Genomic DNA, 27457 nt, shown 5'->3' with positions numbered 1-27457 from the left:
CCGCGGGGCGGGGAAGGGGCGTGGCCTGGTGCCACGGGGCGGGGTCTGAAGCAGGGGGCGGGGGCGAGGAGCTGCGAAGCCGGTTGGAGCGGCGGCGTGGGACTGGGATGGGGGAACGGGATCGGCTGGGGGGAGCTGGGATTGACTGGGAGAACCGAGACCAACGGGGGAACTGGGAACAATGCGGGGGAACTGGGAGTGACTGGGAGAACCGAGACCACGGGGGAACTGGAACAATGCGGGGGAACTGGGAGTGACTGGGAGAACCGAGATCAACGGGGGAAATGAGAACGACTGGGAGAACTGGGAGCATCCAGGAAAACTGGGACCGACTGGAGGAACCAGGACCACATGGAGGACTGGGAACTGACTCGGAGAACTGGGACCATCAAGGAGAACTGGGACAACCAATACCACCAAGGGGAACTGGGACCGATGGGGGGAACTGGGAACAACTTGGAGAACTGGGACCATCAAGGAGAACTGAGATTGACTGGGAGAACTGGAACCAGCTACGGGAAACGGGACAGACTCGGGGAACTGGGACCAACTGGGAGAACCAAGAGCACTAGGGGAATCAGGACTGGGAGAACTGGGATGGACTGGGAGAACCGGGACCATGTGGAGGAACTGGGACTGACTGGGGTAACTGGGAACAGTTGGGACCAACTGGGAGAACGAACTGGGAGAACTGGGACCACATGGAGGAACCAGGACTGACAGGGGGAGCTGGGAAAACTGGGACCATCTAAGAGAACTGGGACCGACTGGGAGAACTGGGTTGGAGGTGCCAGTCCTGGAGGCTTCCAGGACCAACTGAACTGGGCGAACTGGGCAGACTGGGCTGGCTCTGTCGCCGTCCCTCAGGCTGTCCACTCGGCCAGGCCGGCCACCTCCCCCCGCCGGGCCTGCGGGGGGGGAACGGGGGGTTAACGGGGGGGGTCACCCCGGGGAGCCCCGGGGACCCGCCACGCACCTCCTCCTCCTCCTCCTCGCGCCGTCCCCTCCGCGCACGGGACCCTGGAGGGGGGACACACACGGGAGGGTGAGGGGGGGCTGAGGGGGGGTGCGGGTGCCACCCCCCGCCCCATCCCCTCCCTCACCCCGCGCGGCGCCGGGGGGCTCGCAGGAGGCGCAGGACAGCGACCGCTCGCGGGCGGCTTCGGCCAAACGGCGCCGGGCGGCCGCCGCCAGCGCGGGGGTGTCCTCCACCTGCGGGGACAAAGGGGTTGGGGGGGTGTGGGGGGGCGAGAGGCCACTTTTCAGGCGTCCCCCGCCCCATTTCCAGGGTCTGCGTCCCCCTCCCCACCTGCACGGCGCGCAGGCAGGCCCGGCGGAAGCGGGCGTTGGCGCTGGCGGCCACCACGGCCGTCACGGCGGCCGCTGCCACGGGCAGGGACCGCGCCACTCGCTCCTGGTCCTTGCGAAGGGGTTTTGGGGGGGGTCAGGGGGGGCGCCGGCGGGGCCCCCGCGCCCCCCCCGCCCGCACCCGCACCTCCTGGCGCCGGCGCAGCTCCTCCAGGACGGGGTGGACCAGGGCGCGGAGGCCGCGGGCCAGCGCGGGGCGGCTGCCCAGCAGCGTCCCGTCCAGGTGGGCCAGCAGCAGCCGGCGGGCGTCTGGGGGAGGGGGAACGTCACCCCCCCATCGGGGGGGCACCCCCAGAACTCGGGGACGCCCCCAGAGCAGGGGCCCCCCCGCTCACCGGCGTCGTAGGCCCAGAAGGGATCCTCGTGGCGGAGGAAGAGGAAGAGCAGCAGGGTCTGGGGGTGGGGGTCCCCGCCGGGCGCGCCCCCTCCCTGCCGCACTGCGTAGGCGACGTCGGGGGCCACTGGCCCTGCGGGGACAAAAGCGGGGCGCTTGGGCGGCCTGGGGGGCCCTCCTGCCGCCGGGACGCCCCCCCTCCGCCCCCCCAAACCTTCCTCGCCCTCCGGGGGGGCGCCGGGGGCCACGGTGAAGCCGAATTGCTCCCAGTCCGCCAGCCAGGAGGGGTCTCGGAAGAGTCGCAGCCACCTCGGCGCGGTCGGTAGCCCAGCCGGGTCGTAGAGGAACAAGTGGGCAAGGTCAAGGAGAACGGCCTGGCCCGACGGGACCCCCCCAAAAACCTTCCTCGCCCTCCCGTAAGACGTGGGGGCCGCAGCGAAGCCAAACTGCTCCTGGCTCACCGACCGAAAGCGGCTCGGAAGAATTGTTAGCCACATTGGCACGGTTGGTAGCCCAGCTGCGCTGGAGCGGGCGAGGCCAAGGAGAACGGCCTGGCCCCGTGGGACCCCCCCAAAAACCTTCCTCGCCCTCTGGGGGGGCATGGGGGGCACGGCGAAGGCAAACCGCTCCCAGCGTACCAACCGAAAGGGGCCCAGCAGAGCGGTAGCCGCATCGGCGTGGTTGGTAGCCCAGCCGGGCCGCGGAGGGCGAGGCGAAGGCGAGGCCTGGCCCCCCCGGCCCCCCCGGCCCCCCCGGATATGGCGGCGGCGACGAGGCGCGCGGGCAGGCCGGGGCTGGCGCGCAGGCAGGGGCAGAGCGCGGCGGCGGGGAGGGCGCTGAGCTCGCCCCCCAGCCCCGCGGCGGCGGCGGGGGGGGGCAGGCGCAGGCGGACGGGGGGGCCGGCGGCCGGGTGGATCCTGCGGCAGCGGGGGGCTCCCGCGGGGGCTGCCGGCCTGCGGGGGACACGGGGGGGGGCTGCGCCCAGCACCCCGGGGACAGCGGGGCCACCCGGGCACCGGGTCCCCGTCCCGCTGACCCCCAGGGACCACCCCCGTCCCGCTGACCCTGGGCCCCCCAAACCCGTCCCTGTCCCCGTCCCGCTGACCCTGGGCCCCCCCAAACCCGTCCCTGTCCCCGTCCCGCTGACCCTGGGCCCCCCAAACCCGTCCCTGTCCCCGTCCCGCTGACCCTGGGCCCCCCCAAACCTGTCCCTGTCCCCGTGCCCGTCCCGCTGACCCTGGGCCCCCCCAAACCTGTCCCTGTCCCCGTCCCGCTGACCCTGGGCCCCCCAAACCCGTCCCTGTCCCCGTCCCGCTGACCCTGGGCCCCCCAAACCCGTCCCTGTCCCCGTCCCGCTGACCCTGGGCCCCCCCAAACCCGTCCCTGTCCCCGTCCCGCTGACCCTGGGCCCCCCCAAACCCGTCCCTGTCCCCGTCCCGCTGACCCTGGGCCCCCCAAACCCGTCCCTGTCCCCGTCCCGCTGACCCTGGGCCCCCCAAACCCGTCCCTGTCCCCGTCCCGCTGACCCTGGGCCCCCCAAACCCGTCCCTGTCCCCGTCCCGCTGACCCTGGGCCCCCCCAAACCCGTCCCTGTCCCCGTCCCGCTGACCCTGGGCCCCCCCAAACCCGTCCCTGTCCCCGTCCCGCTGACCCTGGGCCCCCCAAACCCGTCCCTGTCCCCGTCCCGCTGACCCTGGGCCCCCCAAACCCGTCCCTGTCCCCGTCCCGCTGACCCTGGGCCCCCCCAAACCCGTCCCTGTCCCCGTCCCGCTGACCCTGGGCCCCCCCAAACCCGTCCCTGTCCCCATCCCGCTGACCCTGGGCCCCCCAAACCCGTCCCTGTCCCCGTCCCGCTGACCCTGGGCCCCCCAAACCCGTCCCTGTCCCCGTCCCGCTGACCCTGGGCCCCCCAAACCTGTCCCCACCCCCGTCCCGCTGACCCTGGGCCCCCCCAAACCTGTCCCTGTCCCCGTGCCCGTCCCGCTGACCCTGGGCCCCCCCAAACCTGTCCCTGTCCCCGTCCCGCTGACCCTGGGCCCCCCAAACCCGTCCCTGTCCCCGTCCCGCTGACCCTGGGCCCCCCCAAACCCGTCCCTGTCCCCGTCCCGCTGACCCTGGGCCCCCCCAAACCTGTCCCTGTCCCCGTCCCGCTGACCCTGGGCCCCCCAAACCCGTCCCTGTCCCCATCCCGCTGACCCTGGGCCCCCCCAAACCCGTCCCCGTCCCTGTCCCGCTGACCCTGGGCCCCCCAAACCCGTCCCTGTCCCCGTCCCGCTGACCCTGGGCCCCCCCAAACCCGTCCCTGTCCCCGTCCCGCTGACCCTGGGCCCCCCAAACCCGTCCCTGTCCCTGTCCCGCTGACCCTGGGCCCCCCCAAACCTGTCCCTGTCCCCGTCCTGCCGACCCTGGACCACCCTGTCCCTGTCCCGCCGACCCCCAGGGACCCGTCCCGGGCCCCCTCCCCGTCCTTCTCATCTTAGGGCTCCCAAATCTGTCCCCGTCCCTGTCCCCACCCCTGTCCTGCCGACCTTGGGTCCCCCAGGCCCGTCCCTGTCCCACTGACCCCAAAATCCCCATCTCTGTCCCCGTCTCTGTCCCCCAAACCCCCCCATCCCCGTCCCCGTCCCCCAAGCCCCCCCATGCCCGTACCCCAAGCCCCCCCGTCCCCGTCCCTGTCCCCCAAGCCCCCCCGTCCCCGTCCCCATCCCCCAAGCCCCCCCGTCCCCTCCCCGTGCCCCCCGCCCTACGGTGCGAAGTGCCGGCTCAGGACCCGCAGCCGCGCTCCCCCCAGCGCCCCGGCGCGCTCCCGCCTGTGGGACCAGGGCCGGGATGGGGGGGTTGGGGGTCCCCACGACCCTGGCCCCCGGCCCGGCAGGGATGAGCCACCGGGGGGGGTCCCCAGGGTGTCCCTGGGGCAGGGGTCTCCCCAGGGCGTGGGTGTCCCAAGATTTAGAGTGTCCTCAGATTCAGGGGTGTCCCCAGATTGGGGTGTCCCCAGATTGGGGGGTATCCCCAGATTAGGGGGTCCCCAGATTGGGGGGTCCCCAGGACTGGGGGTGTCCGCAGATTGGGGTGTCCCCAGATTGGGGTGTCCCCAGGATTGGGGGTGTCCGCAGATTGGGGGTGTCCGCAGATTGGGGTGTCCCCAGATTGGGGTGTCCCCAGGATTGGGGGTGTCCGCAGATTGGGGTGTCCCCAGATTGGGGGTGTCCCCAGGATTGGGGGTGTCCCCAGGATTGGGGTGTCCCCAGATTGGGGTGTCCCCAGGATTGGGGGTGTCCCCAGATTGGGGTGTCCCCAGATTGGGGTGTCCCCAGATTGGGGGGTGTCCCCAGGACTGGGGTGTCCCCAGCTGGGGGTGTCCCGGGCTCACCCGTAGGTGTGCGAGGCCGTGGTGCCGTTCACGCTGACGCAGAAGTGAAATTCCACCTGCGGGGGGGGGGGGTGAGCGCGGGGACCCCCAATCCCCCCCCAGCCCCCCGCTGTGCCCCCCCCGCCCCCCCCCCGTACCTGGGGGTGCGCCAGGCTGGTCCGGTGCAGGAACCCCCGCAGTGCGGCGCAGGGGGGCGCCGGGGCGGCGGGGGGGGCGCCGAGCTGGGGGAGGTGTGAGAGGGATGGGGGGGCGCCAGGGACCCCCCCCACACCGGACCCCGGGATGGGCAACGCAGCGAGGGGGGGCTGCCTGCTCACAGCGGTTTGGGGGACCAGTCCGGCCCCGCCAGGGGACTGGGACCAATTTGGGGACCGTTCCAAGGGACTGGGACCAGTTTGGGGACCCAACTCAGCCCCACTAACTGACTGGGACCAGTTTCGGGGCTGAATCCAACCCCTCCAAGGGACTGGGACCAGTTTGGGGGACCAATCCAGCCCTGTTAACGGACTGGGACCAGTTTGGGGCCCAGCCCCAGACCCCCAGCCCTGGGGTGTGTTTTGGGGCTCCGCCCACCCCCCCGTGACCCCATTTTCCCGCCCCCCCCCAAAACCAGGCCGCCCCAGCTATATTTATCTACCCGTCCTACTTGCGGCGGGGGCCGCGCTCCCGGGGGTCCCCCGGCCCCGATTCCCCCCCCCAAGGTCACCCCAGGGTGCGGGGAAGGAGGGCGGTGGGGTGGGGGGGGCAGGGGGGCGGGGGACCCCCCCAAACCTCACCTGGAACGCCAAACGCAGCCGGGCTCGGCGCAGGATCCGCTCGCAGCACGGGGAGGGGGCGTGGGGGACCCCCGGCAGCTCCAGCACCCCCCGGGCGGCTGCGGGGGGTGGGTTTTTTGGGGGGGGTCACAGTGAGGACCCCCCAGGAGGGTGGGGGGGGTTGGGCAGGGGGGGTCATTTCCTACCCCCCCGCAGCGCCTCCACGCTGACGTCCCGGCTCAGCTCCCCGGCGGCCGCCACTGCGGGGACAGGGGGGGCATTGGGGTCACCTCAGCCCCCCCCAGTCCCCCCCCCACCCCAAGCCCCCCACCCACCGGTGAGGGTGCAGCGGGGCCGGCCGGCGCCCCCCTCGGCCCTCAGCGCCAGCAGCAGGGCCCCCCCCCCCGGCTCCCCGCGCCCGGGGGGCTGCAGGCCCAGCAGCAGCCGCTCCAGCACCTGCGGGCACGGGGGCAGGTGGGGGGCAGCCCGGACCCCCGACCCCCCATAGAGACCCCCCCAGGTCCCCCCCACCCCTCCTCGAGACCCCCACCACCCCCAGAGACCCCCCCATCCTCCCTAGGCACCCGTGGCCCCCCCAATCCTTTCTGGGGACCCTTCATTCCCCTGACCCCTCCAATCGTTTTTGGGGACCCCTGGCTCCCCCAGGGACTCCCCCCACCCGCCCCAGTGACCTCTGACGCCCCCGAAGCCCCTCTCCAATTCGTTTTGGGGACCCCCGACGCCCCCGGGCCCCCATCCTTCCCAGTAACCCCTGACCCCTCCAAACCCGCCCGAATTCTTTTGGGGGATCCGTGACGCCCCCGAGACCCCCCCAATCCTTTTTGGGGACCCTTGACCCCCTCAAGGACCCCCCTCCCCCCCCCGCACCGCGCGCACGGCCTCCTCCGCCATGGCGCGACCCCCGCCGCCCCACTCCCCCCCGCTCCCGCGAGCGCCCCCTGGCGGCGCGGAGGAAGACGGGGCCGCGCAGGGGACACACCCCCCCCTTTTCCCCCGGGGGGGAGGGGCGGTCGCCACGGCAACGGGAGGGGGCAGCACCTCCCCCTCCCCGAAGGGCGGGGCCAGCGGAGCCGTCGCCATAGCAACCGGCCCCCCGCCCCTCCCCGCGGCGGTGGAACCGGCTCGGGTTGTTAAGGCGACGGCTGGCCCCGCCCCTCCTGGCGCGGCCACGCCCCTCTCCGCCGTGTGACCACGCCTCCGCAGCGCGGCCCCGCCCCCTGCCGTCCGCGCCGCCGCGGGTGTGATGAGCTGCCGCGTTCTCAGCCCGCTCCGCCACCGCAGCGCGCAGGTAGGGACCGCGCGGGGCCGCCGGGGGGGGCGGGGGGGGCCGCACGCACGACCCCCTCCCGACCCGCCATCCCGCAACCCCCCGGCCCCGCATCCCCCCCGCCCCCCACCGCCTCCCGCCGGTCCCGCATCCCCCGGCACTGCGGCAGCCGCTCCGCGCCGAGCGGGCCCCCCCCCCCCGCTCCCCGCACCCCCCGGCTTTGTCCCGGGGTCCCGCGGCCGCTGCGGGGCCGCGCCGGGGACCCCCCCGCCGTGTTCGTGTCCGGCGCGGGGGGGGGGGGCGGCTGATCCCCGCACTAAGAGCATTAACTGCCGGCCGGCGCGGCCGCGGGGGGGCGGGGGGGGGCGGGGGGGGGGGCGGGGACCCCCCAGCACGGGGACGGGAGATTGAGGAGGGGGCTTCGGGGGGTCCCCGGAGAGGGGGGGGGGGCTTGGGGGGCTCAGGGGCCCCCAGGAAGGATGGGGGGGTCCCCGGGGGGTCAGGGGTCCTTAGAGAGGATGAGGGGTTGGGGGGGGTCTCTAGGGGAAGTCAGGGGTCCTCAGAGAGAACTGGGGGGGTCTTGGGGGTTTTAGGGGGTCCTAGGAAGGACTGAGGCGTTCTTTGGGGGGCTCGGGGGTCCTCAGAATTTGGAGGAGGTCGTGGGGGTTTTAGGGGGCCCTAGGAAGGATTGGGGGGGAGCCAGGGGGGGCCAGGGGTCCCTGGAGAGGATTGAGGGGATCTTTGGGGGGGGGGCAGAGGGGTCGGGGTCCTTAGGAAGGATTGAGGGGATCTTTGGGGGGGGGCAGAGGGGTCGGGGTCCTTAGGAAGGATTGAGGGGATCTTTGGGGGGGGGCAGAGGGGTCGGGGTCCTTAGGAAGGATTGAGGGGATCTTTGGGGGGGGGCAGAGGGGTCGGGGTCCTTAGGAAGGATTGAGGGGATCTTTGGGGGGGGGGCAGAGGGGTCGGGGTCCTTAGGAAGGATTGAGGGGATCTTTGGGGGGGGGCAGAGGGGTCGGGGTCCTTAGGAAGGATTGAGGGGATCTTTGGGGGGGGGCAGAGGGGTCGGGGTCCTTAGGAAGGATTGAGGGGATCTTTGGGGGGGGGGCAGAGGGGTCGGGGTCCTTAGGAAGGATTGAGGGGATCTTTGGGGGGGGGCAGAGGGGTCAGGGTCCTTAGGAAGGATTGAGGGGATCTTTGGGGGGGGGCAGAGGGGTCGGGGTCCTTAGGAAGGATTGAGGGGATCTTTGGGGGGGGGCAGAGGGGTCGGGGTCCTTAGGAAGGATTGAGGGGATCTTTTGGGGGAGCGTCCCTGGGGGGCTCAGAGGTCATTGGGGAGGTTGGGGGGGGACGCTCTTGGGTGTGGGGGGGTCTCTGCTGGAGGAGGGGGTCCCTCCCCCCCTGCTGCCGCCTCCCAAGGTGACAGCCCCCCCCCAACCGCCAGGACCCCCCCGGGGCAGCCATGTTGTCCCCCCCGGCCTACGACAGCCTGGAGCTGCAGCGCCCGTTCGGGGACGTCAACAACCGGTGGGACGGGGCCGGGGAGGAGGAGGAGGAGGGCGAGCAGGACGAAGGCAGCTCCGCGCGCCGCTTCGAGCGCTCCCGCATCAAGGCCCTGGCCGGTACGGGGCGGGGGGCACCCCGAAACACGGGGGGGGAGCCGCGCCGGCAACGGGGACGCACCGTGGAAACACGAGCAGCGCCCTAAAAAACAATGAAAGAGCGCCCCCAGAAACGGAGGGGGCGGCTCGAAGAAGGGAGACCCCCAAAATGAGCGGGACCCCCCAAAGTCTGCAGGGGAGCCCCAACCTGCCGAGGAAGTTTAAAAACTCCCAAAAATGGGGAGCGCTCTCAAAAATGGGGGCACCCCAAAAAAGGAGGGCACCGCAAAAATGGGGGGCACCCAAAATGGGAGGAGACTCCCAAAAATTGGGGAGGGGGGGTCCCAAAACAGGAAGAGGGGAGCCCAAAAACATGGGGAGCACTCCCAAAAATGGGGGGGACTTCAAAAACGGGAGGAAACGCCCCAGAATGAGGGACACCCCGAAAACGAGAGTGCCCCGGAAAAATGGGAGGAGACTCCGAAAATGAGGGGGACGCAGAATCTGGAGGGGAAGCCAAAAACACGGGGAGCACCCCAAAAATGGCATGGGACCCCAAAAACGGGGGGGGCCTCGAAAAATGGGGGCACTCCAAAACCTGGGGGGAGCACCCTGAAATAGGGAGGGACACCGGAACAAGGAGAGGCGCCTCAAACCAGAGGGGGCACCCCAAAACCAGGCGCACACGCGTGCACACGCAGACGCACACGGGCATGTACCTGTGAACATGCGTGGCCACGCAGGTACACGCATGGACACGCACGTACAGCCAGCACTGCGCGTGTAACACGCGTAAACACACACGCGTGCACACGCATTTGCATGCTCACAGACGCACAGGTGCGTGCGACTGCCAGTGCACACATGTGTATGCTGACACGCATGTGCACGTACACGCGTGGGGCTGCGGTGCACACGTGTGCACGCATACATGCCCACACACGCACAAGCAGACACGCGCGTGTGCGTGCACACGCGAGCAGCCGCCGGCACGCACACGTGCGTGTGCAGACCCACACGCGCAGCCCCCCCCCCCGCAGCTCGCACACGCACACGCATGTACGCACACGCACACGCCCGGCCACCCGACCTGTTTCGCTCTGAGCACCGGCGCCGCCCTCGCCTGCCTGGCCCCGCGGCCCCCCCCGCCCCTGCAGACCCCCCCGCGGCCCCCCTGCCGCCCCCGCCCCTGTCGGTCCCTCGGGTTCCCACGAACCTCCCTGAAACCACCGCCCCCCCCAACCCCCCCGCACCCCGAAACTGCCGCACCCAAACCCCACGGGGCGACGCCCGACGCCCCCGGACGCCTGGGTCCCCTCGGCTCGAGGGGGCGGGGGCACCCACCCCCGGGGTGCGCACACGCGTGTGCATCGCGTGCCGGCCCCGCGCGCACACCTGCGTGTGGTGAGGGGCAGCCCCGGGCCCGCACACGCGTGCGTAGCCGTGACTTTGTGCGCGTTGCGTCGGCCTGCGCCAGCGCTCACAGGCCGGATCACACGCGTGTGCCGCGCAGCCGGCCATGGCCCCACACGCGTGTGTCTCCCGCCTCAGCGCGCACCAGCTGAGCAGGGCGCACACGCGTGTGCGTGTGGTGGTGGGTGCACACGCGTGCGTGTGGCAGGGGGTCCCAGTTGGCAGCACACGTGTAAATGTGCCCCCCAACACCTCCCTAAGCCCCCCCATGACCCCCAAATCCCCCCAGAACCCCTCCAAGACCTCCTGTAGCCCCCCTAAAGCCCCCAAATCCCCCCCCAAACCACCCAATCTCTCCAGAGCCCCCCAGTCCCTTCCCACAGCCCCCCAAGACCCCTCATGGTCCCTCATAGCCCCCCAAGTCCCGCGACCCCCCGGGTCCCCCAGAGACTCCCTGCAGCCCCTTCAGAGCGCCCCCAAGACCCCCCAGCGCCCCCCCAAAACCCCTCCAAGACCCCCTACGAGCCCCCCACATGGGCCCCCAAAACCCCCCAATCTGCCCCTCAAATACCCCCCAAAGACCCCCAATCCCCCCTCAGTGCCCCCCGAACTCCCCCGATCACCCCCCTAAGACACCCCAATCCCCCCCAGATCCCCCCCAGGGCTCCCCAAAACCCCCTAATCCCCCCCGCCCGGCCCCCCAGGGTCTGGCCCCAAATCCTCTTACCTCTAATCCGCGGGCGGCGCCGGGCACGGCTGGCACGGGGCGCTGAGCGCCCCCCCACCCAGGGGGCCCGGGCTGGGGGGCGGGACACACCCCCCACACCCCACCAGACACACCCCCCCACACGCCCCCCGGGACCCCCAGTTTGGGGTGGGTTACCTGAGGCTCTGGGTGTCTCATGGGGGTCCTGGCTCCGTGGTGCTGCCCTAGGGCGGGGGTCTCGGTGCAGAGCGGGGGTCTCGGTGCAGAGCGTGGGTCTCGGTGCGTGGCGGGCTGCGTGGCGGGTGCGGGCTGCGTGGCGGGGGTCTCGGTGTGTGGCGGGGGTCCGTGGCGGGTTTGGGCTGCGTGGCGGGGGTCCGTGGCGGGTGCGGGCCGCATGGCGGGGGTCTCGGTGCGTGGCGGGCTGCGTGGCGGGTGCGGACCGCGTGGTGGGGGTCTCGGTGTGTGGCGGGGGTCCGTGGCGGGTTTGGGCTGTGTGGTGGGGGTCTCGGTGCGTGGCGGGGGTCCGTGGCGGGTGCGGGCTGCGTGGCGGGGGTCTCGGTGTGTGGCGGGGGTCCGTGGCGGGTTTGGGCTGTGTGGCGGGGGTCTCGGTGCGTGGCGGGCTGCGTGGCGGGTTTGGGCTGCGTGGCGGGGGTCTCGGTGCGTGGCGGGCTGCGTGGCGGGTTTGGGCTGTGTGGTGGGGGTCTCGGTGCGTGGCGGGGGTCCGTGGCGGGTTTGGGCTGTGTGGTGGGGGTCTCGGTGCGTGGCGGGCTGCGTGGCGGGTTTGGGCTGCGTGGCGGGGGTCTCGGTGTGTGGCAGGGGTCCGTGGCGGGTTTGGGCTGTGTGGCGGGGGTCTCGGTGCGTGGCGGGGGTCCGTGGCGGGTTTGGGCTGCGTGGCGGGGGTCTCGGTGCGTGGCGGGCTGCGTGGCGGGTTTGGGCTGCGTGGCGGGGGTCTCGGTGTGTGGCGGGGGTCCGTGGCGGGTGCGGGCTGCGTGGCGGGGGTCTCGGTGTGTGGCGGGGATCCGTGGCGGGTTTGGGCTGCGTGGCGGGGGTCTCAGTGCGTGGCGGGGGTCCGTGGCGGGTGCGGGCCGCGTGGCGGGGGTCTTGGTGCATGGCGGGGGTCTCGGTGCGTGGCGGGCTGCGTGGCGGGTGCGGACCGCGTGGTGGGGGTCTCGGTGTGTGGCGGGGGTCTGTGGCGGGTTTGGGCTGTGTGGTGGGGGTCTCGGTGTGTGGCAGGGGTCCGTGGCGGGTTTGGGCTGTGTGGTGGGGGTCTCGGTGTGTGGCAGGGGTCCGTGGCGGGTTTGGGCTGTGTGGTGGGGGTCTCGGTGCGTGGCGGGGGTCCGTGGCGGGTTTGGGCTGTGTGGTGGGGGTCTCGGTGTGTGGCGGGGGTCCGTGGCGGGTTTGGGCTGTGTGGCGGGGGTCTCGGTGCGTGGCGGGGATCCGTGGCGGGTGCGGGCTGCGTGGCGGGGGTCTCAGTGCGTGGCGGGGGTCCGTGGCGGGTGCGGGCCGCGTGGCGGGGGTCTTGGTGCATGGCGGGGGTCTCGGTGCGTGGCGGGCTGCGTGGCGGGTGCGGACCGCGTGGTGGGGGTCTCGGTGTGTGGCGGGGGTCTGTGGCGGGTTTGGGCTGTGTGGCGGGGGTCTCGGTGTGTGGTGGGGGTCCGTGGCGGGTTTGGGCTGCGTGGCGGGGGTCTCGGTGCGTGGCGGGCTGCGTGGCGGGTGCGGACCGCGTGGTGGGGGTCTCGGTGTGTGGCGGGGGTCCGTGGCGGGTTTGGGCCGCGTGGCGGGGGTCTCGGTGCGTGGCGGGCTGCGTGGCGGGTTTGGGCTGCGTGGCGGGGGTCTCGGTGTGTGGTGGGGGTCCGTGGCGGGTTTGGGCTGTGTGGCGGGGTCCGTGGTGGGTTTGGGCTGCGGGGCGGGGGTCTCGGTGCGGGGTGGGGGTCCCTGGCGGGTGCGGGCTGCGTGGCGGGGGTCTCGGTGCGGGGCGGGGTCCGGGGCGGGTGCGGGCTGCGGGGCGGGGGTCTCGGTGCGGGGTGGGGGTCCCTGGCGGGTGCGGGCTGCGGGGCGGGGGTCTCTGGCGGGTTTGGGCTGCGTCGCGGGGGTCTCGGTGCGGGGCGGGGTCCGTGGCGGGGGTCTCAGCGCCCCCCCCGCAGACGAGCGCGAGGCGGTGCAGAAGAAGACCTTCACCAAGTGGGTGAACTCGCACCTGGCGCGGGGCACCTGCCGCCTGGGCGACCTGTACAGCGACCTGCGCGACGGCCGCATGCTGCTGCGCCTGCTGGAGGTGCTGTCGGGGGAGCAGCTGGTGAGCGGACCCCCGCCCGACCCCCGCCCCCCCGCTGCGGGACCCCCTCCCCGCGACAGCCGGGCACCCGCTGCCCCGGCGGAGCGCCCGGGCGGCGCCTTTGCTGGGATCCCCCACACCCGGGACCCCTTCCCTGGGACCCCCCTCACCGGGACCCCCAGGACCCCTCTTACCCAGGACCCCGGAACCCTTCCCTGGGACCCCCGCACCCAGGACCCCATTCCCAGGGCCTCTGGCATCCCAGCACCCCTTCCCCGGCACCCCAGCCCCTGGGTGACCCCTCCCCAGGACCCCCAGCCCCCAGGACCCCCTCCCCACGCGCCAGGGTCCCTGACCCGCGCCGGGGGTGCTGACCCGTGCCGGGAGTCCCCGACCCGCGCCGGGGGTGCTGACCCGCGCCGGGGGCACTGACCTGTGCCGGGGGTCCCCGACCCGCGCCGGGGGCGCTGACCCGCGCCGGGGGTCCCTGACCTGTGCCGGGGGTCCCCGACCCGCGCCGGGGGCGCTGACCTGTGCCGGGAGTCCCCGACCCGCGCCGGGGGTGCTGACCCGCGCCGGGGGCGCTGACCCGCGCCGGGGGTCCCTGACCTGTGCCGGGGGTCCCCGACCCGCGCCGGGGGCGCTGACCTGTGCCGGGGGTCCCGGACCCGTTCCGGGGTCCCTGACCCGCGCCGGGGGCGCAGCCCAAGCCCACCAAGGGCCGGATGCGGATCCACTGCCTGGAGAACGTGGACAAGGCGCTGCAGTTCCTGAAGGAGCAGCGCGTGCACCTGGAGAACGTGGGCTCGCACGACATCGTGGACGGCAACCACCGCCTCACGCTCGGCCTCGTCTGGACCATCATCCTGCGCTTCCAGGTGCCGCCGGGGGTCCCTGCACCGCCGTGGGGGGTCCTGCACCCGCTGTGGGTCTTTGCCCCCACCTTGTAGCACCCCCCCGCAAACCGCGGGGTGATCCAGGACCCCCCTCACCCCACGGCCCCCCCAGATCCAGGACATCAGCGTGGAGACCGAGGACAACAAGGAGAAGAAGTCGGCCAAGGACGCGCTGCTGCTCTGGTGCCAGATGAAGACAGCGGGGTGAGAGCGCGGCGGGGGGTCCTGGGGGGTCCTGGGGGGGCCCTGGGAGGGTCCTGGGTGGCCCTGGGGTCCCAGGCTGAGCCCTCGCCCCGCTGCCGGGCAGGTACCCCAACGTGAACGTGCACAACTTCACCACGAGCTGGAGGGACGGCCTGGCCTTCAACGCCATCATCCACAAACACAGGTGGGGCCCGGCGGCGTGGGGCAGGGGCGCGGGGCATGGCGACGTGGGGCAGGGACGTGGAGCACGGTGGCGTGCGGCAGGGACATGGGGCAGGGACGTGGGCCAGGGAAATGGGGCATGGCAATGCGGGGCAGGGATGCGGGGCAGGGATGCGGGGCAGGGACGTGGGGCAGGGACGTGGGGCATGGCGGCATGCGGCAGGGACGCGGGGCAGGGACGTGGGGCAGTGACACAGGGCAGGGACGTGGGGCGGGCGCCAGGGGGCAGGGACGTGGGGCGGGCGCCGGGGGGCAGGGACGCGGGGCAGGGATGTGGGGCAGGGACGTGGGGCAGGGACGCGGGGCGGGCGCCGGGGGGCAGGGACGTGGGGCAGGGATGTGGGGCAGGGACGCGGGGCAGGGACGTGGGGCGGGCGCCAGGGGGCAGGGACGTGGGGCAGGGACGCGGGGCAGCGACGCAGGGCGGGCGCCGTGGGGCAGGCGCCGTGGGGCTGAGGCGCCCCCGCTGCGCAGGCCGGACCTGGTGGACATGGAGGCGCTGCGCCGCTGCAACGCGCACTACAACCTGCAAAGCGCCTTCAACCTGGCCGAGCGCGAGCTGGGCCTCACCCGGCTGCTGGACCCCGAGGGTGAGGAGGGGCCGGGGGCCGGGGGGCGCCGGGGGGCCGGGGGGCCGCGCTCACCCGCGCCGCGCCGCTCCGCGCAGACGTCAACGTGGACCAGCCGGATGAGAAGTCCATCATCACCTACGTGGCCACCTTCTACCACTACTTCTCCAAGATGAAGGCGCTGGCGGTGGAGGGGAAGCGCGTCGGGAAGGTGCCGGGGCGCGGCGGGCAGGCGGGGCGCTGGGGGGGGCGCCGGGGGGACGGACGGACGGACGGACGGAGGGAGAGGGGAGACGGACAGGTGGATGGAGGGGACGCCGGGGGGACGGACGGACGGACGGAGGGAGGGAGAGGGGAGATGGACAGAGATGTAGGAGTGCTCAAGCGGACGGACAGACGGACGCAGACGTCCAAGGGGACGGACAGATGGACAGGGAGAGGGGAGAGGGCAGAGAGGTGAATGGAGAGACGGACAGGCAGGGATCGGGCAGGGATCGGGGCAGTGGGATGAGCTGGGGCTGGCGGAGGGACGGACGGACGGATGCACGGACAGGCAGGGATCGGGGCGGGGGGTGAGCCGGGTGAGCCGGCAGCGGCAGATGGACGGATGGACAGACGGCCGGACGGGCGGGCGGACAGGCAGGGATTGGGGTGGCGGGGTGAGGCGGCAGCGGCAGACGGACGGATGGACGGACGGACGGACGGTGGGCAGGGATCGGGCAGGGATCGGGGCGGGGGGTGAGCCGGCAGCAGCAGACAGACGGACGGACGGCGGGTGGACGGACAGGCGGGGATCAGGGCGGGGGGTGAGCCGGGTGAGCCGGCAGCGGCGGACGGACGGACGGACGGTGGGCGGGCGGCGCCGCAGGTGCTGGACGCGGCGCGGGAGGCGGAGGAGCTGGTGCGCAGGTACGAGGAGCTGGCGGGGGAGCTGCTGGGCTGGATCGAGCAAACCGTCCTCATCCTCAACGACCGGCACCTGGCCAACGCCCTGCCCGGCGTGCAGAACCAGCTGCAGGCCTTCAACACCTACCGCACGGTGGAGAAGCCCCCCAAGTGAGCCCCCCGCCCGCCCCGCCCCGCGCCCCGCCCGGGGGTGCCGCGCGGGGCGGGGGGCTCAGCGCCGCCTGTCCCCCCAGGTTTATGGAGAAAGGCAACCTGGAGGTGCTGCTCTTCACCGTGCAGAGCCGCATGCGCGCCAACAACCAGAAGGTCTACGTGCCGCGCGAGGGCAGGCTGCTCTCCGACATCAACAAGGTGGGGCGGGGACCGGGATGGGGACCGGGATGGGGATGGGGACAAGGGCGGTGCCGTGCCGTGCCGTACCGTGCCATGCCGTACCGTGCCGCGCTGCGCCATGCCGTGCCGTGCCGTGCCACGCTGTGCCGTGCCATGCCGCGCCGCGCCGCGCCACGCCGTGCCATGCCGCGGCGGGAGGGCCGACGGGAGCCGTTGCGGCAGGCCTGGGAGCGGCTGGAGAAGGCGGAACACGAGCGGGAGCTGGCGCTGCGCACGGAGCTCATCCGGCAGGAGAAGCTGGAGCAGCTGGCGGCGCGGTTCGACCGCAAGGCGGCCATGCGGGAAACCTGGCTGAGCGAGAACCAGCGCCTCGTCGCACAGGTGCCGCCGCCGCCACGCCGACCGGGACGCGGGGGGTCCCGCTGCCCGCCCCCCTGCAACCCCAGGGACCCACCTTTGGGGCTCCCGCTCCCCGCTGCCCTCGCCCCCACGCACCCAAATTCGGGGGTTCGGCTCCCCAGCACCGCTGGCTCTGGGGTCCGCATTTCGGAGGTCCTGCTCCCCACTGTCACTGACCCCAGGGACCCACGTTTGGGGGTCCCGCTCCCCACTGCCACCAACTCTGGGATCCCCAGTTTGGGGGGTCCCACTCCCCCCCACCACCCGGGGGTCCCTGTGGACGGAGGGTCCGGGCCCCACCCCGTCCTTACCTCTGGCTGCGCCCCCCGCCCCGCCCAGGACAATTTTGGGACGGAGATGTCGGCGGTGGAGGCGGCGGTGCGGAAGCACGAGGCCATCGAGACGGACATCGTGGCCTACAGCGAGCGGGTGCAGGCGGTGAGCGCGGTGGCGGCCGAGCTGGAGGCCGAGCGCTACCACGACATCCGCCGCGTCCGCACGCGCCGCGACAATGTGGTTCGGCTCTGGGATTTCCTCCGGCAGCTGGTGGCCGCTCGCCGCGAGCGGTTGCTGCTGCACCTGGAGCTGCAGAAGATGCTGCAGGACCTGGCGCATCTCACGGACTGGATGGAGGAGATGAAGGTACTGGTGCGGCGGGCGTGGCGCGGGAGCGGGGCGGGGGGGACGCGGCGGCCCGGGCCTGATGCCGCCGTCGCGGTGCCCGCAGGGCCGGCTGCAGTCGCAGGATTTGGGGAAGCACCTGCACGGGGTGGACGACCTGCTGCAGATCCACGCCTTGGTGGAGGCCGACATCGCGGCGCAGGCGGAGCGCGTGCGGGCGGTGAGCGCCGCGGCGCAGCGGTTCGCCCTGCCCGGCGAGGGTGAGTGCGGCTGGGGCGGCCCCTGAGACCCCCGAACCACAGCTCCCCTGGACCCCCAAACCCTGGGATGGCCGCCGACTCTGGCCCCCAGAGCCCCTGGAGCCCCAAAACCCAGGAGTGCCCCTGACCCCTGACCTCAGCCCCCAGCCCCTGGGGTGGCCGGTGCCCCCTGGACCCCCCAACCCCTGGGACACCCCCCACCCCCCCGGGGTGGCCGGTGCCCCCTGGACCCCCTCCGGGACGTGCGGGGCTCCCTGCAGGCTACCAGCCCTGCGAGCCGGCCATGGTGCAGGAGCGCGTGGCCGCGCTGGAGCTGCGTTACCGGGAGCTGGTGGAGCTGGCAGGACAGCGCCGCGCTCGGCTGGAGGAATCGCGACGGCTCTGGAAATTCTTCTGGGACACTGGAGAGGAGGAGGCCTGGATGCGGGAGCAGGAGCGGCTCCTTTCCTCCGAGGACGTCGGCCGGGACCCAACCAGCTCCCTGCGCCTGCTGAGCCAGCACGCCGCCTTCCGCGGGGAGCTGAGCGGGCGCGCGGGGCCGCTGGAGCAGGCGCTGGCCCGCGGCCGGGGGCTGGCGGCCGAAGGCCGGCTCGGGGCGGCCGAGGTGGCCGAGCGGGTCCGGGAGATGGAGGGACGTTGGCGAACGCTGGCCGAGCTGGCGGCTGAACGCGAACGACGCTTGCGGGAAGCCGCCGGCTTCTTCCAGTTCCAAGCGGAGGCGGCGGACGCGGAGGCCTGGCTGGAAGACGCCTTGCGCTTGGCGTCCAGCCCCGAGCTGGGCCACGACGAGTATTCCACCCGCAGCCTGGCGCGGCAGCACCGGGAAGTGCAGGAGGAGGTGCGGAGCCACCGCCCCGCCATCGACGCCCTGCACGAGCAGGCGCGCACCCTCCCGCCCGCCTTCGCTGAGCTTCCCGACGTGGCCGGCCGGCTGCCGGCGCTGGAGCAGCGGTACCAGGAGCTGTCAGCGCGGGCCGAGCGGCGGCGGCAGGAGCTGCAGGACGCGCTCAGCCTCTACACCGCGCGCAGCGAGGCGGACGCCTGCGGGCTGTGGGTGGGCGAGAAGGAGCAGTGGCTGCACGCCATGCGCGTCCCCGACAAGCTGGAGGACCTGGAGGTGGTGCAGCAGCGGTGAGCGCCGGCACCAGAGGCGGCGCGGAGCGGCCCGGCCCGCGCGCTGGCGGGTGCTGAGCCCCCGTCCCCGCTCCCTGCCCGCAGCTTTGAGACGCTGGAGCCAGAGATGAACAACCTGGCGTCGCGCGTGGCCGCCGTCAACCGTATCGCCGACCAGCTGCTGGCCGCCGACCAGCGCAACCAGGAGAGCGTCCGCGCCACCCGCGAGCAGCTCAACGCCAGGTGGGCGCCCGGCGATGCAGGCGGGGCGCCGAGCAGGACGGAGCCTTGCGCAGGGATGCTGCCTCAGGGCAGCAGGGATGGGGGCTCCGGGCAGGGATGCTCCAGGCGTCCAGGGATGCTCCAGGCAGGAACGGGTTCTCCAGGCAGGGATGCTCCAGGCAGGACGGGCAGGCAGCCGCCGACAGGCCGGCCATCTTGGTGCGCGGTGCCGGCTGCCGCCTTCCCCCTGACGCCGGCTGCTGCGCAGGTGGGAGCGGTTCCGGGCGCTGGCCGACCAGAAGAAGGAGGCGCTGACGTCGGCGCTGAACATCCAGAACTATCACCTGGAGTGCAACGAGACCACCGCCTGGATGCGGGAGAAGACGAAGGTGATCGAGTCCACGCAGGGGCTGGGCAACGACCTGGCCGGCGTCATGGCCCTGCAGCGCAAGCTCTCTGGCGTGGAGCGCGACCTGGAAGCCATCCAGGGCAAGGTGCAGGACTTGCGAGCCGAAGCGGAGAAAACTGGCGGCCGAGCACCCGGAACAGGCGGCGGCGATCCGGGCTCGGCTGGCGGCCATCGAAGCGGTGTGGGACGAGCTGTGCCGCAGCCTGCGGTGCCGCGAGGAGTCGCTGGGGGAGGCCAGCAAGCTGCAGGGCTTCCTGCGCGACCTGGCCGCCTTCCAGGCCTGGCTGTCCCGCACCCAAACCGCCGTGGCCTCCGAGGACGTGCCGGCCACCTTGGCGGAGGCCGAGCGGTTGCTGAGTCAGCACGAGAGCATCCGCAAGGAGATCGCCCACTACGGCGACGATTACCGCAGCACGCGGGCCGTGGGCCGGGAGGTGACGCGGGGGCAGACGGACGCGCAGCACGTCTTCCTGCAGCAGCGCCTGGAGGCGCTGGACACGGGGCTGGGAGGAGCTGGGCAGGATGTGGGAGAACCGCCACCAGCTCCTCTCCCAGGCCTTCGCCTTCCAGCTCTTCCTCCGCGACTGCGGGCAGGTTGAGGGGTGTCCTCAGCACCCAGGTGAGCGGCCGCGAGGCGACCCCAGCCGTGCCGCGGGGATCCCGGGCGTCCCGGGGGCGGCGGGTGACGCCCGGCCCGCCGCCCCGCGCAGGAGTACGCCCTGTCGCACGCGGAGATGCCCAGCACGCTGCCGGGAGCCGAGGCCTCCGTCAGGAAACACGAGGATTTCATGGCCACCATGGACGCCGGCGGGGAGCGCGTGCAGGGGGCTGGTGCCGCCGGGCCGCAAACTGGTGGCCGAGGGCAGCCTCCACGCCGACAAGGTGCGGGAGACGGTGGATTCGGTGGAGAGCAGGTGAGGGGACGCCCCCGGCGCGGCGCCGGCACCGGCACCGGCGTTCCCGGCCCGGCCTCAGCCCCTGCCCTCGCCGCAGGCACCGGAGGAACCGGGAGACGGCGCAGGAGCTGCTGGGAGGCTGCGGGATAACTGGGAGCTGCAGCGGTTCCTGCAGGACGGGCAGGAGGTGAGCGGCGCCGCGGGGGGACGGGGTGGGGATGGGATGGGAATGGGGATGGGATGGGATGAGGATAAAATGGAATGGGATCAGGATGAGGGTGAAATGGATGGGAATTGGGATGGGGATGGGATGAGGTGGGGATGGAGTGGGATTGGGGTGGAATGGGATGGGATGAGGATGGGGATTGGGGTGGAAAGGGAATGGGATGAGGACGAGGATGGAACGGGATGGGGATGGGACAGGGATGGACATTGGAATGGCTGATATGGAGATGGAATGGGGTGGGAATGGAGTGAGATTGGGATGGAATGGGATGGGATGAGCGTCGGGATTGGGATAAAACGTGATGGGATGGGATGGGGATGGGGATCGGACGGGGATAGGTTGGGATGCGATGGGAATGGAGATGGGAAATGGGGATGGAAATGGGATTGGAATATGGATAGGATGGGGATGAGACTGGGACTGGGTGTGCATATGGGATTGGGCTGCGATAAGAGCAGGGATGGCATGGATGGGATGGGGTGGGATGGGATGGGATAAGAGCAGGGATGGGATGGGATGGGGTGGGGATGGGATGGGATGGGATGGGGTGGGATGGGGTGGGATAAGAGCAGATGGGATGGGATGGGGTGGGATGGGATGGGATGGGATGGGATGGGGTGGGATGGGATGGGATGGATAAAAGCAGGGATGGGGTGGGGTGGGATGGGATAAGAGCAGGGTTGGCATGGGATAAGAACAGAGATGGGATGGACGCGATGGGGCGGGATGGGGCCGGGCTGGAGCCGGCAGCGCGTCAGGGCGCCGTGCCCCTCCCCGGCGCAGCTGGCGCTCTGGATCGAGGAGAAGATGCTGACGGCGCAGGACGTCTCCTACGAGGAGGCGCGCAACCTGCACACCAAGTGGCAGAAGCACCAGGCCTTCGCCGCCGAGCTGGCCGCCAACAAGGGCTGGCTGGAGAAGATGGAGAAGGTGGGGCCGGGGCGGCGGCCCCGGCGCGGGATCCCCCCGGCGCGGCCGCGCTGACGCCGGCGTCCTCCGGCAGGAGGGCCGGCAGCTGGCGGCGGCCAAGCCGGAGCTGGGGAGGGTGGCGACGGAGCGGCTGGCGGCGCTGCGGGCGCTGTGGGACGAGCTGGAGTCCACCACGCGGATGAAGGCGCGGCGCCTGTTCGACGCCAACCGCGCCGAGCTGTGCGCCCAGTCCTGCGCGGCCCTGCGCGGCTGGCTGGCCGGCGTGCAGGCCCAGCTGCGCTCCGACGACTTCGGCAAGGACCTCACCAGCGTCAACATCCTGCTGAAGAAACAGCAGGTGCGGCCCGGCGCGGGGACGGGGCGCGGGGTGGGGTCTGCAGGGGATGGGGGGCGCAGGGGGATGGGGTGCAAGGGACAAGGTCTGTGGGGACGGGGGTCTGCAGGTGACAGGGGTGCAGGGGATGGGACGCAGGGGACAGGGGTGCAGGCGATGGGACGCAGGGGATGGGACGCAGGGGACAGGGGTGCCCAGGGCAGGGGTGCAGGCGATGGGACGCAGGGGATGGGACGCAGGGGACAGGGGTGGCCCAGGGCAGGGGTTGCAGGCGATGGGACGCAGGGGATGGGACGCAGGGGACAGGGGTGCCCAGGGCAGGGGTGCAGGCGATGGGACGCAGGGGATGGGACGCAGGGGACAGGGGGTGCAGGGGATGGATGCAGGGGATGGGACGCAGGCGCAGGGGTGCAGGCGATGGGACGCAGGGGGACAGGGGTGCCCAGGGGCAGGGGGTGCAGGCGATGGGACGCAGGGGATGGGACGCAGGGGACAGGGTGCCCAGGGCAGGGGTGCAGGCGATGGGACGCAGGGGATGGGACGCAGGGACAGGGGGTGCAGGGGATGGGATGCAGGGGACAGGGGTGCAGGCGATGGGATGCAGGGGACAGGGGGTGCAGGGGATGGGACGCAGGGGATGGGACGCAGGCGCAGGGGTGCAGGCGATGGGACGCAGGGGACAGGGGTGCCCAGGGCAGGGGGCGCAGGCGCAGAGGGTGGCCCGGTTCAGGGCGACTCACACTCCCCGCACGCCGGGCAGATGCTGGAGAAGCAGATGGCGGTGCGGGAGAAGGAGGTGGAGGCGATGCGGGCGCAGGCGCAGGCCCTCAGCCGGGGAGGACGCCAGCGCGGCCGAGGTGCAGGGCCAGGTTCGCGCCGTGGAGGAGCAGTTCCTGGGCTTGCGGGAGCCGCTGCGGGAGCGCTGCCGGAAGCTCCTGGCCTCCAAGGAAGAGCACCAGTTCAACCGCGACCTGGAGGACGAGATCGTGAGTGGGGCACCGCCCGCACGCGGCAGGGGGCCCCGGGAACCCCCGCGGCCCTGACGCCCCCTCCCCGCCTCTCGCCAGCTGTGGGTGCGGGGAGCGCAGAGCCCTGGCGGTGTCCACCGACCACGGCAAGGACCTGCCCTCCGTCCAGCTCCTCATAAAGAAGAACCAGGTGGGTCACGGCGGGGGGCCCGCCGCCGCCCCCCCGCACGGGGCTCCCGCCGTCCCCCGGCCCGGCCGCGCTCACCCGGCGCATCCCGTCGCCCCCTTGCCCCGGCAGACTCTGCAGAAGGAGCTGCAGGGCCACGAGCGGCGGGTGGAAGAGCTGCTGGGGCGCCGCGGACGCACTGGCGGGCGCGGTCTGAGCGGGTGCGGGAGCTGCGGGAGGCCTGGCAGGAGCTGCGGCTGCAGGCCGAGCTGCGGCACCCGGCGCCTGGAGCGAGCTCACGCCGCCCAGCAGTTCTACTGCGACGCCGCCGAGGCCGAGGCCTGGATGGGGCGAGCAGGAGCTGCACATGATGGCGCAGGAAAAGGCCAAGGTACGGCGCCGGCGCCGCAGCGGCCGGGACGTGCGCCCCGCGCGCCCCCCGCCCCCGCGCCGCCGTTGACCCCGTCCCCGCACTCCCAGGACGAGCTGAGCGCCCAGGCCATGGTCAGCAAGCACCTGGTGCTGGAGCAGGCGCTGCGCGACTACGCCCGCACCGTGCAGCAGCTGTCGGCGCAGAGCCGCGACATGGTGGCCAGCGGGCACCCCGAGAGGTGGGTGGCGGCCCCCGCTCCCCCGGCGGCGGCCCGCGGCGGGAACGGGCAACGGGCGGCCCCTGGCGCCCCCCCCGTCCCCGCCGGCGTTGTCCCACGTGGTTCGTGTGTGTCCCCCCCACCGCCGCCCGTCCCACAGGGACTGCGTTCCCCCGCCCCCTCCCGTCCCTGCCGCCACCGTCCCACGAGCACCGTGTCCCCCCGTGCCGCCCCCCAGCCCCGCATCCCTCATCCCGCGACGACCCTGTGTCCCTGTCGCCTCCCGGCCCCACGTCCATCGTCCCCTGGGGGCCCTGTCCCCCCCCCCGCCGCCATCGTCCCACGAGGCGCCTGTCCCCCCGTGCCGCCCCCCCGGCCCCGCACACGTCGTCCCCCGGCGCGGGCGCCCAGGGCCGGCGGCGCTGACAGCGGCCGTGCCCGCAGCGAGCGGCTGACACTGCGCCAGGGCCAGGTGGACAAGCTGTATGCCGGCCTGAAGGAGCTGGCGGAGGAGCGCCGCGCCGCGCTGCAGGAGCACCAGCGGCTCTGCCAGCTCAAGCGCGACGTGGACGACCTGGAGCAGTGGATTTCGGAGAGGGAGGTGGTGGCCGCTTCCCACGAGCTGGGCCAGGACTACGAGCACGTCACCGGTGCGGGGCCGGGGCGGGGAGGGCGACAGGGCGCCCACGCGGCCCCTGCTCGCCGTCCCCGACGCGGCTCGCTCCCTCTCCTGCAGATGCTGCGGGATAAGTTCCGGGGAGTTCTCGCGGGACACGAGCAGCATCGGGCAGGAGCGGGGTGGACGGCGTCAACGGGCTGGCGGACGCGCTGATCGCGGCGGGGGCACTCGGAGAATGCCACGGTGGCCGAGTGGAAGGACGGGCTGAACGAGGCCTGGGCGACCTGCTGGAGCTGATCGACACGCGGTCGCAGATGCTGGCGGCCTCCTACGAGCTGCACCGCTTCTACCACGACGCCCGCGAGACGCTGGCGCAGGTGCAGCACAAGCAGAAGCAGCTGCCGGACGAGGTGGGCCGGGACCTGAACACGGCCGAGGCCATGCAGCGCATGCACACCGCCTACGAGCACGACATCCCAAGCCCTGAGCGCGCAGGTGAGCCACGCGGCGCGCGAGGGACGGCGCAGCGCAGGGTGGGGCGGGACAGGACGGCGGCGCCGCACGGGATGGCGCGGTGCGGCATGAAACAGCGTGATGCGAAGTGGCGCGGCGCAGCATGATGCAGTACGGCGTGGCGCGGTGCAGCCCTGCGTGGCACAGCTCGGGTGCAGCCTGGCACGGCGTGGCGCGGCGCGGTGCAGCCCTGTGTGGCACAGCTCGGTGCAGCCTGGCACGGCGTTGGCGCGGCGCAGTGCAGCCTGGCATGGCGCGGCAGCGGCATGGCATGCTGCGAAACAGCACAACGCGAAGCAGCACAGTGCAGTGTGGCACGGCGTGGCGCGGCCTCACCTCCGCACGGCCCTCAGGTGCGCCAGGTGCAGGAGGACGCGGCGCGGCTGGAGAAGGCGTACGCCGGCGAGAGGAGGCGGCCGACATCCGCCGGCACGAGCGGGCGGTGAGCGAGGCCTGGGCCGAGCTGCGCGGCAGCAGCCAGGGCCGCCGGCGCCTGCTCCACGACACCGTGGACAAATTCCGGTTCCTGCGCCGCTGTGCGGGACCTGCTGCTCTGGATGGACGGCGTGCGCCTGCAGATCGAGGGCCAGGAGCGCCCGCGGTGAGTGGGGGCCCGGCGGCGGTGGGCGCGGAGGCACGAGGCGGGCGCTGACGGCGGCCCCCCCGGCGCAGGGACGTGTCCTCGGCCGACCTGGTGATCAAGAACCACCAGAGCATCAAGGCGGAGGTGGAGGCGCGCGCCGACAGCTTCGACGCCTGCGTGGCCATGGGCACCGCGCTGCTGCACAAGGGCCACTACGCCGCCGACAAGGTGGGGCCTCCCCGCCCCCCCGCGCCCCCGCGTCCCCGTCCCTGAGCGCTGGCCTCGTGTCCCCACCTGCAGCCCCCGCGTCCCTGCCACCGTGTCCCTGTGTGCCCCCCCATCCCCGCACCCCTGTCTCTGTCCCCTCGTCCCCGTTTTCCATCCCTACCCCCCTGTCCATCCCGTGTCCCCTGTCTTTGTCCCCCATCCCCGTGTCCCTGTCCCTGTTGTCCCCATCCTGTCCCTGTGTCCCTGTATTCTGTCCCCAGTCCCATGTCCCTCTGTCCCGTCTCCATCCCCGTGTCCCTGTCCCCGTGTCCCTATCCCTGTGTCTCTGTCCCCATTCCCACTCCCATGTCCCCCATTCCCTGTCCCTGTCACCATCCCTGTGTCCCTTTCCCTGTCCCCACGTCCCCCTGTCTTTGTCCCCATCCCCGTGTTCCCTGTCCCCCATCCCCGTCCCCCGCGTCGTCCCCCCCCCGCGCCGCGCACTCACCCCCTGCGCACCCCACAGATCTCGGAGAAAGCTCTCCCAGCTGCAGGAGCGCCGCCGGGACATCGGGGACGCTGGAAGGAGAAGATGGACTGGCTGCAGATCGGTGAGCGCGGGGGCCGGGGGGCCGGGGGGGCGCGGGGCCGCGCGGCCGCCCGCGCCACGTCCCCGTCCCCCCGCAGCGCTGGAGGTGCTGGTGTTCGGGCGCGACGCCAGCATGGCGGAGGCGTGGCTGGCCAGCCAGGAGCCGCTGCTGCGCTCGCCGGAGCTGGGCGGCAGCGTGGCCGAGGTGGAGAACCTCATCAAGCGCCATCAGGGGCTTCCAGAAGGCGGCCGCCGCCTGGGAGGAGCGCTTCGCCGCGCTGGAGCGCCTCACCACGGTGAGGGGGGACGCCCCGCCGCCAGCTGAGCCCCGGCGCGCTCGGGGCGCGCGTGAGCCCCTCCGTGTCCCGGTGCCCGGCTGAGCCCCGGCGCGCTCGGGGCGCGCGTGACGGCCCCTCCGTGTCCCGGAGCCGGCTGAGCCCCGGCGCGCTCGGGGCGCGCGTGAGCCCCTCCGTGTCCCCGGAGCCGGCTGAGCCCCGGCGCCGCTCGGGGCCGCGCGTGAGCCCCTCCGTGTCCCGGTGCCGGCTGAGCCCTGGCGCGCTCAGGGCACGCGTGAGCCCCTCTGCGTGTCCCCCACAGCTGGAGGAGAAGGAGCGGCGGCGGCGTGAGGAGGAGGAGGCGAGGAAGAGGCGGCCACCCACGCCCCCCCCCGGCGCAGCCTGAGGCCGGGGGCGTCCCCTCGCCACTGGCCCAGGACACCCAAAGTGGCGTCGGGACCGGGGAGCCGCAGCGGTGAGGGACGGGGCATGGGTGGGGGGGGGACACGGGGGTTTGGGGGAGACGCGGGGGTCTGGGGGGTTTGGGGGGGCACATGGGGGTCTGGGGAAGGATGCGGAGGTTTGGGGGTTTTGGGGGGCAACATGGGGGTCTGGGGGGGCTCGGGGGCCATGGGCGGATGTGCCCCTTGCCCACGCCCTTGCCCCCCCAGTGCCCCCCCGCAGAGCACCAGCCAGAGCCCCCGGCCCCTCAACGGGATCGGCCCCGACAGCGCTGCCCAGGTAACCCCCCCAAACACCGGGGGGTCACCCTCTGGGTGCCCCCCCCCACCCCCGCGGGAAGGCACCCACCGTCCCCCCGTGACACCCCCCTGCCCCCCCGCAGGTGCCCGGGCTGCCCAACGGGGCGCGGGAGGGGGGGTCCGGCCCCGGGGGGGGGGGTCGGCCCCCGGGAGGAGGGGGTCCCGGCCCCCGACCCCCCCCACGCGGCCACGCTGCCCCCCCGCGCCGCCGCCGCCGCCGAGAGCCTGGAGGGGGCGCTGTGCCGCAAGCACGAGATGGAGGCGCAGGGCAAGAAGGCGCCAACCGGTGAGGCCACGCCCCTCGGCCACGCCCCCTCCGCTGGTCCCGCCCCTCCTTGGCCACGCCCGCGCGGCCCCCACACCCGCCACACAGGGACGAGCCCTTCGCCAGGCCACGCCCGCCGCGTTGGCCACGCCCCCCACTGCGGGGCCACGCCCCCCACCCAAAGCCCTCTACCGAGCCGTGGCTCCGTGCCCCCCCGTGACTCTGTCCCCCCCCGTGACTCCGTGCCCCCCCGTGACTCCGTGCCCCCCCA

General features: G+C 73.2%; 1 protein-coding gene across 1 annotated transcript; it reads left to right on the top strand.

The window, feature by feature from the left end:
- Positions 1–7109: 7109 nt before the first annotated feature.
- LOC147596030 (spectrin beta chain, non-erythrocytic 2-like) lies at positions 7110–27207 on the top strand (the record flags this gene model as incomplete). Its single annotated transcript, XM_086771718.1, is given in 52 exon segments — positions 7110–7139; positions 8560–8737; positions 12980–13131; positions 13815–13988; positions 14119–14210; positions 14314–14394; positions 14907–15022; positions 15100–15212; positions 15870–16057; positions 16141–16258; positions 16463–16621; positions 16979–17281; positions 17367–17520; positions 17781–18651; positions 18739–18876; positions 19124–19376; positions 19378–19764; positions 19766–19878; positions 19971–20085; positions 20087–20178; positions 20258–20289; positions 20292–20347; positions 21170–21316; positions 21390–21653; positions 22411–22488; positions 22490–22636; positions 22718–22729; positions 22731–22808; positions 22917–23010; positions 23013–23062; positions 23064–23132; positions 23134–23175; positions 23265–23395; positions 23819–24026; positions 24111–24131; positions 24133–24171; positions 24173–24214; positions 24216–24273; positions 24276–24469; positions 24471–24488; positions 24860–24916; positions 24919–25038; positions 25040–25107; positions 25179–25317; positions 25836–25869; positions 25872–25907; positions 25984–26117; positions 26119–26181; positions 26483–26539; positions 26541–26635; positions 26832–26936; positions 27005–27207. Coding segments are annotated over 51 exon segments (6670 nt in total), but the record flags the coding sequence as incomplete, so codon positions are not given.
- Positions 27208–27457: the final 250 nt, after the last annotated feature.

This window comes from Chlamydotis macqueenii, unplaced genomic scaffold (assembly GCF_036417535.1).
Source record: "Chlamydotis macqueenii isolate bChlMac1 unplaced genomic scaffold, bChlMac1.mat HAP1_SCAFFOLD_305, whole genome shotgun sequence".
Taxonomy (NCBI): domain Eukaryota; kingdom Metazoa; phylum Chordata; class Aves; order Otidiformes; family Otididae; genus Chlamydotis; species Chlamydotis macqueenii.
Note: the sequence above shows the minus strand (reverse complement) of the source record. Positions and strands in the feature narration are given on the sequence as shown.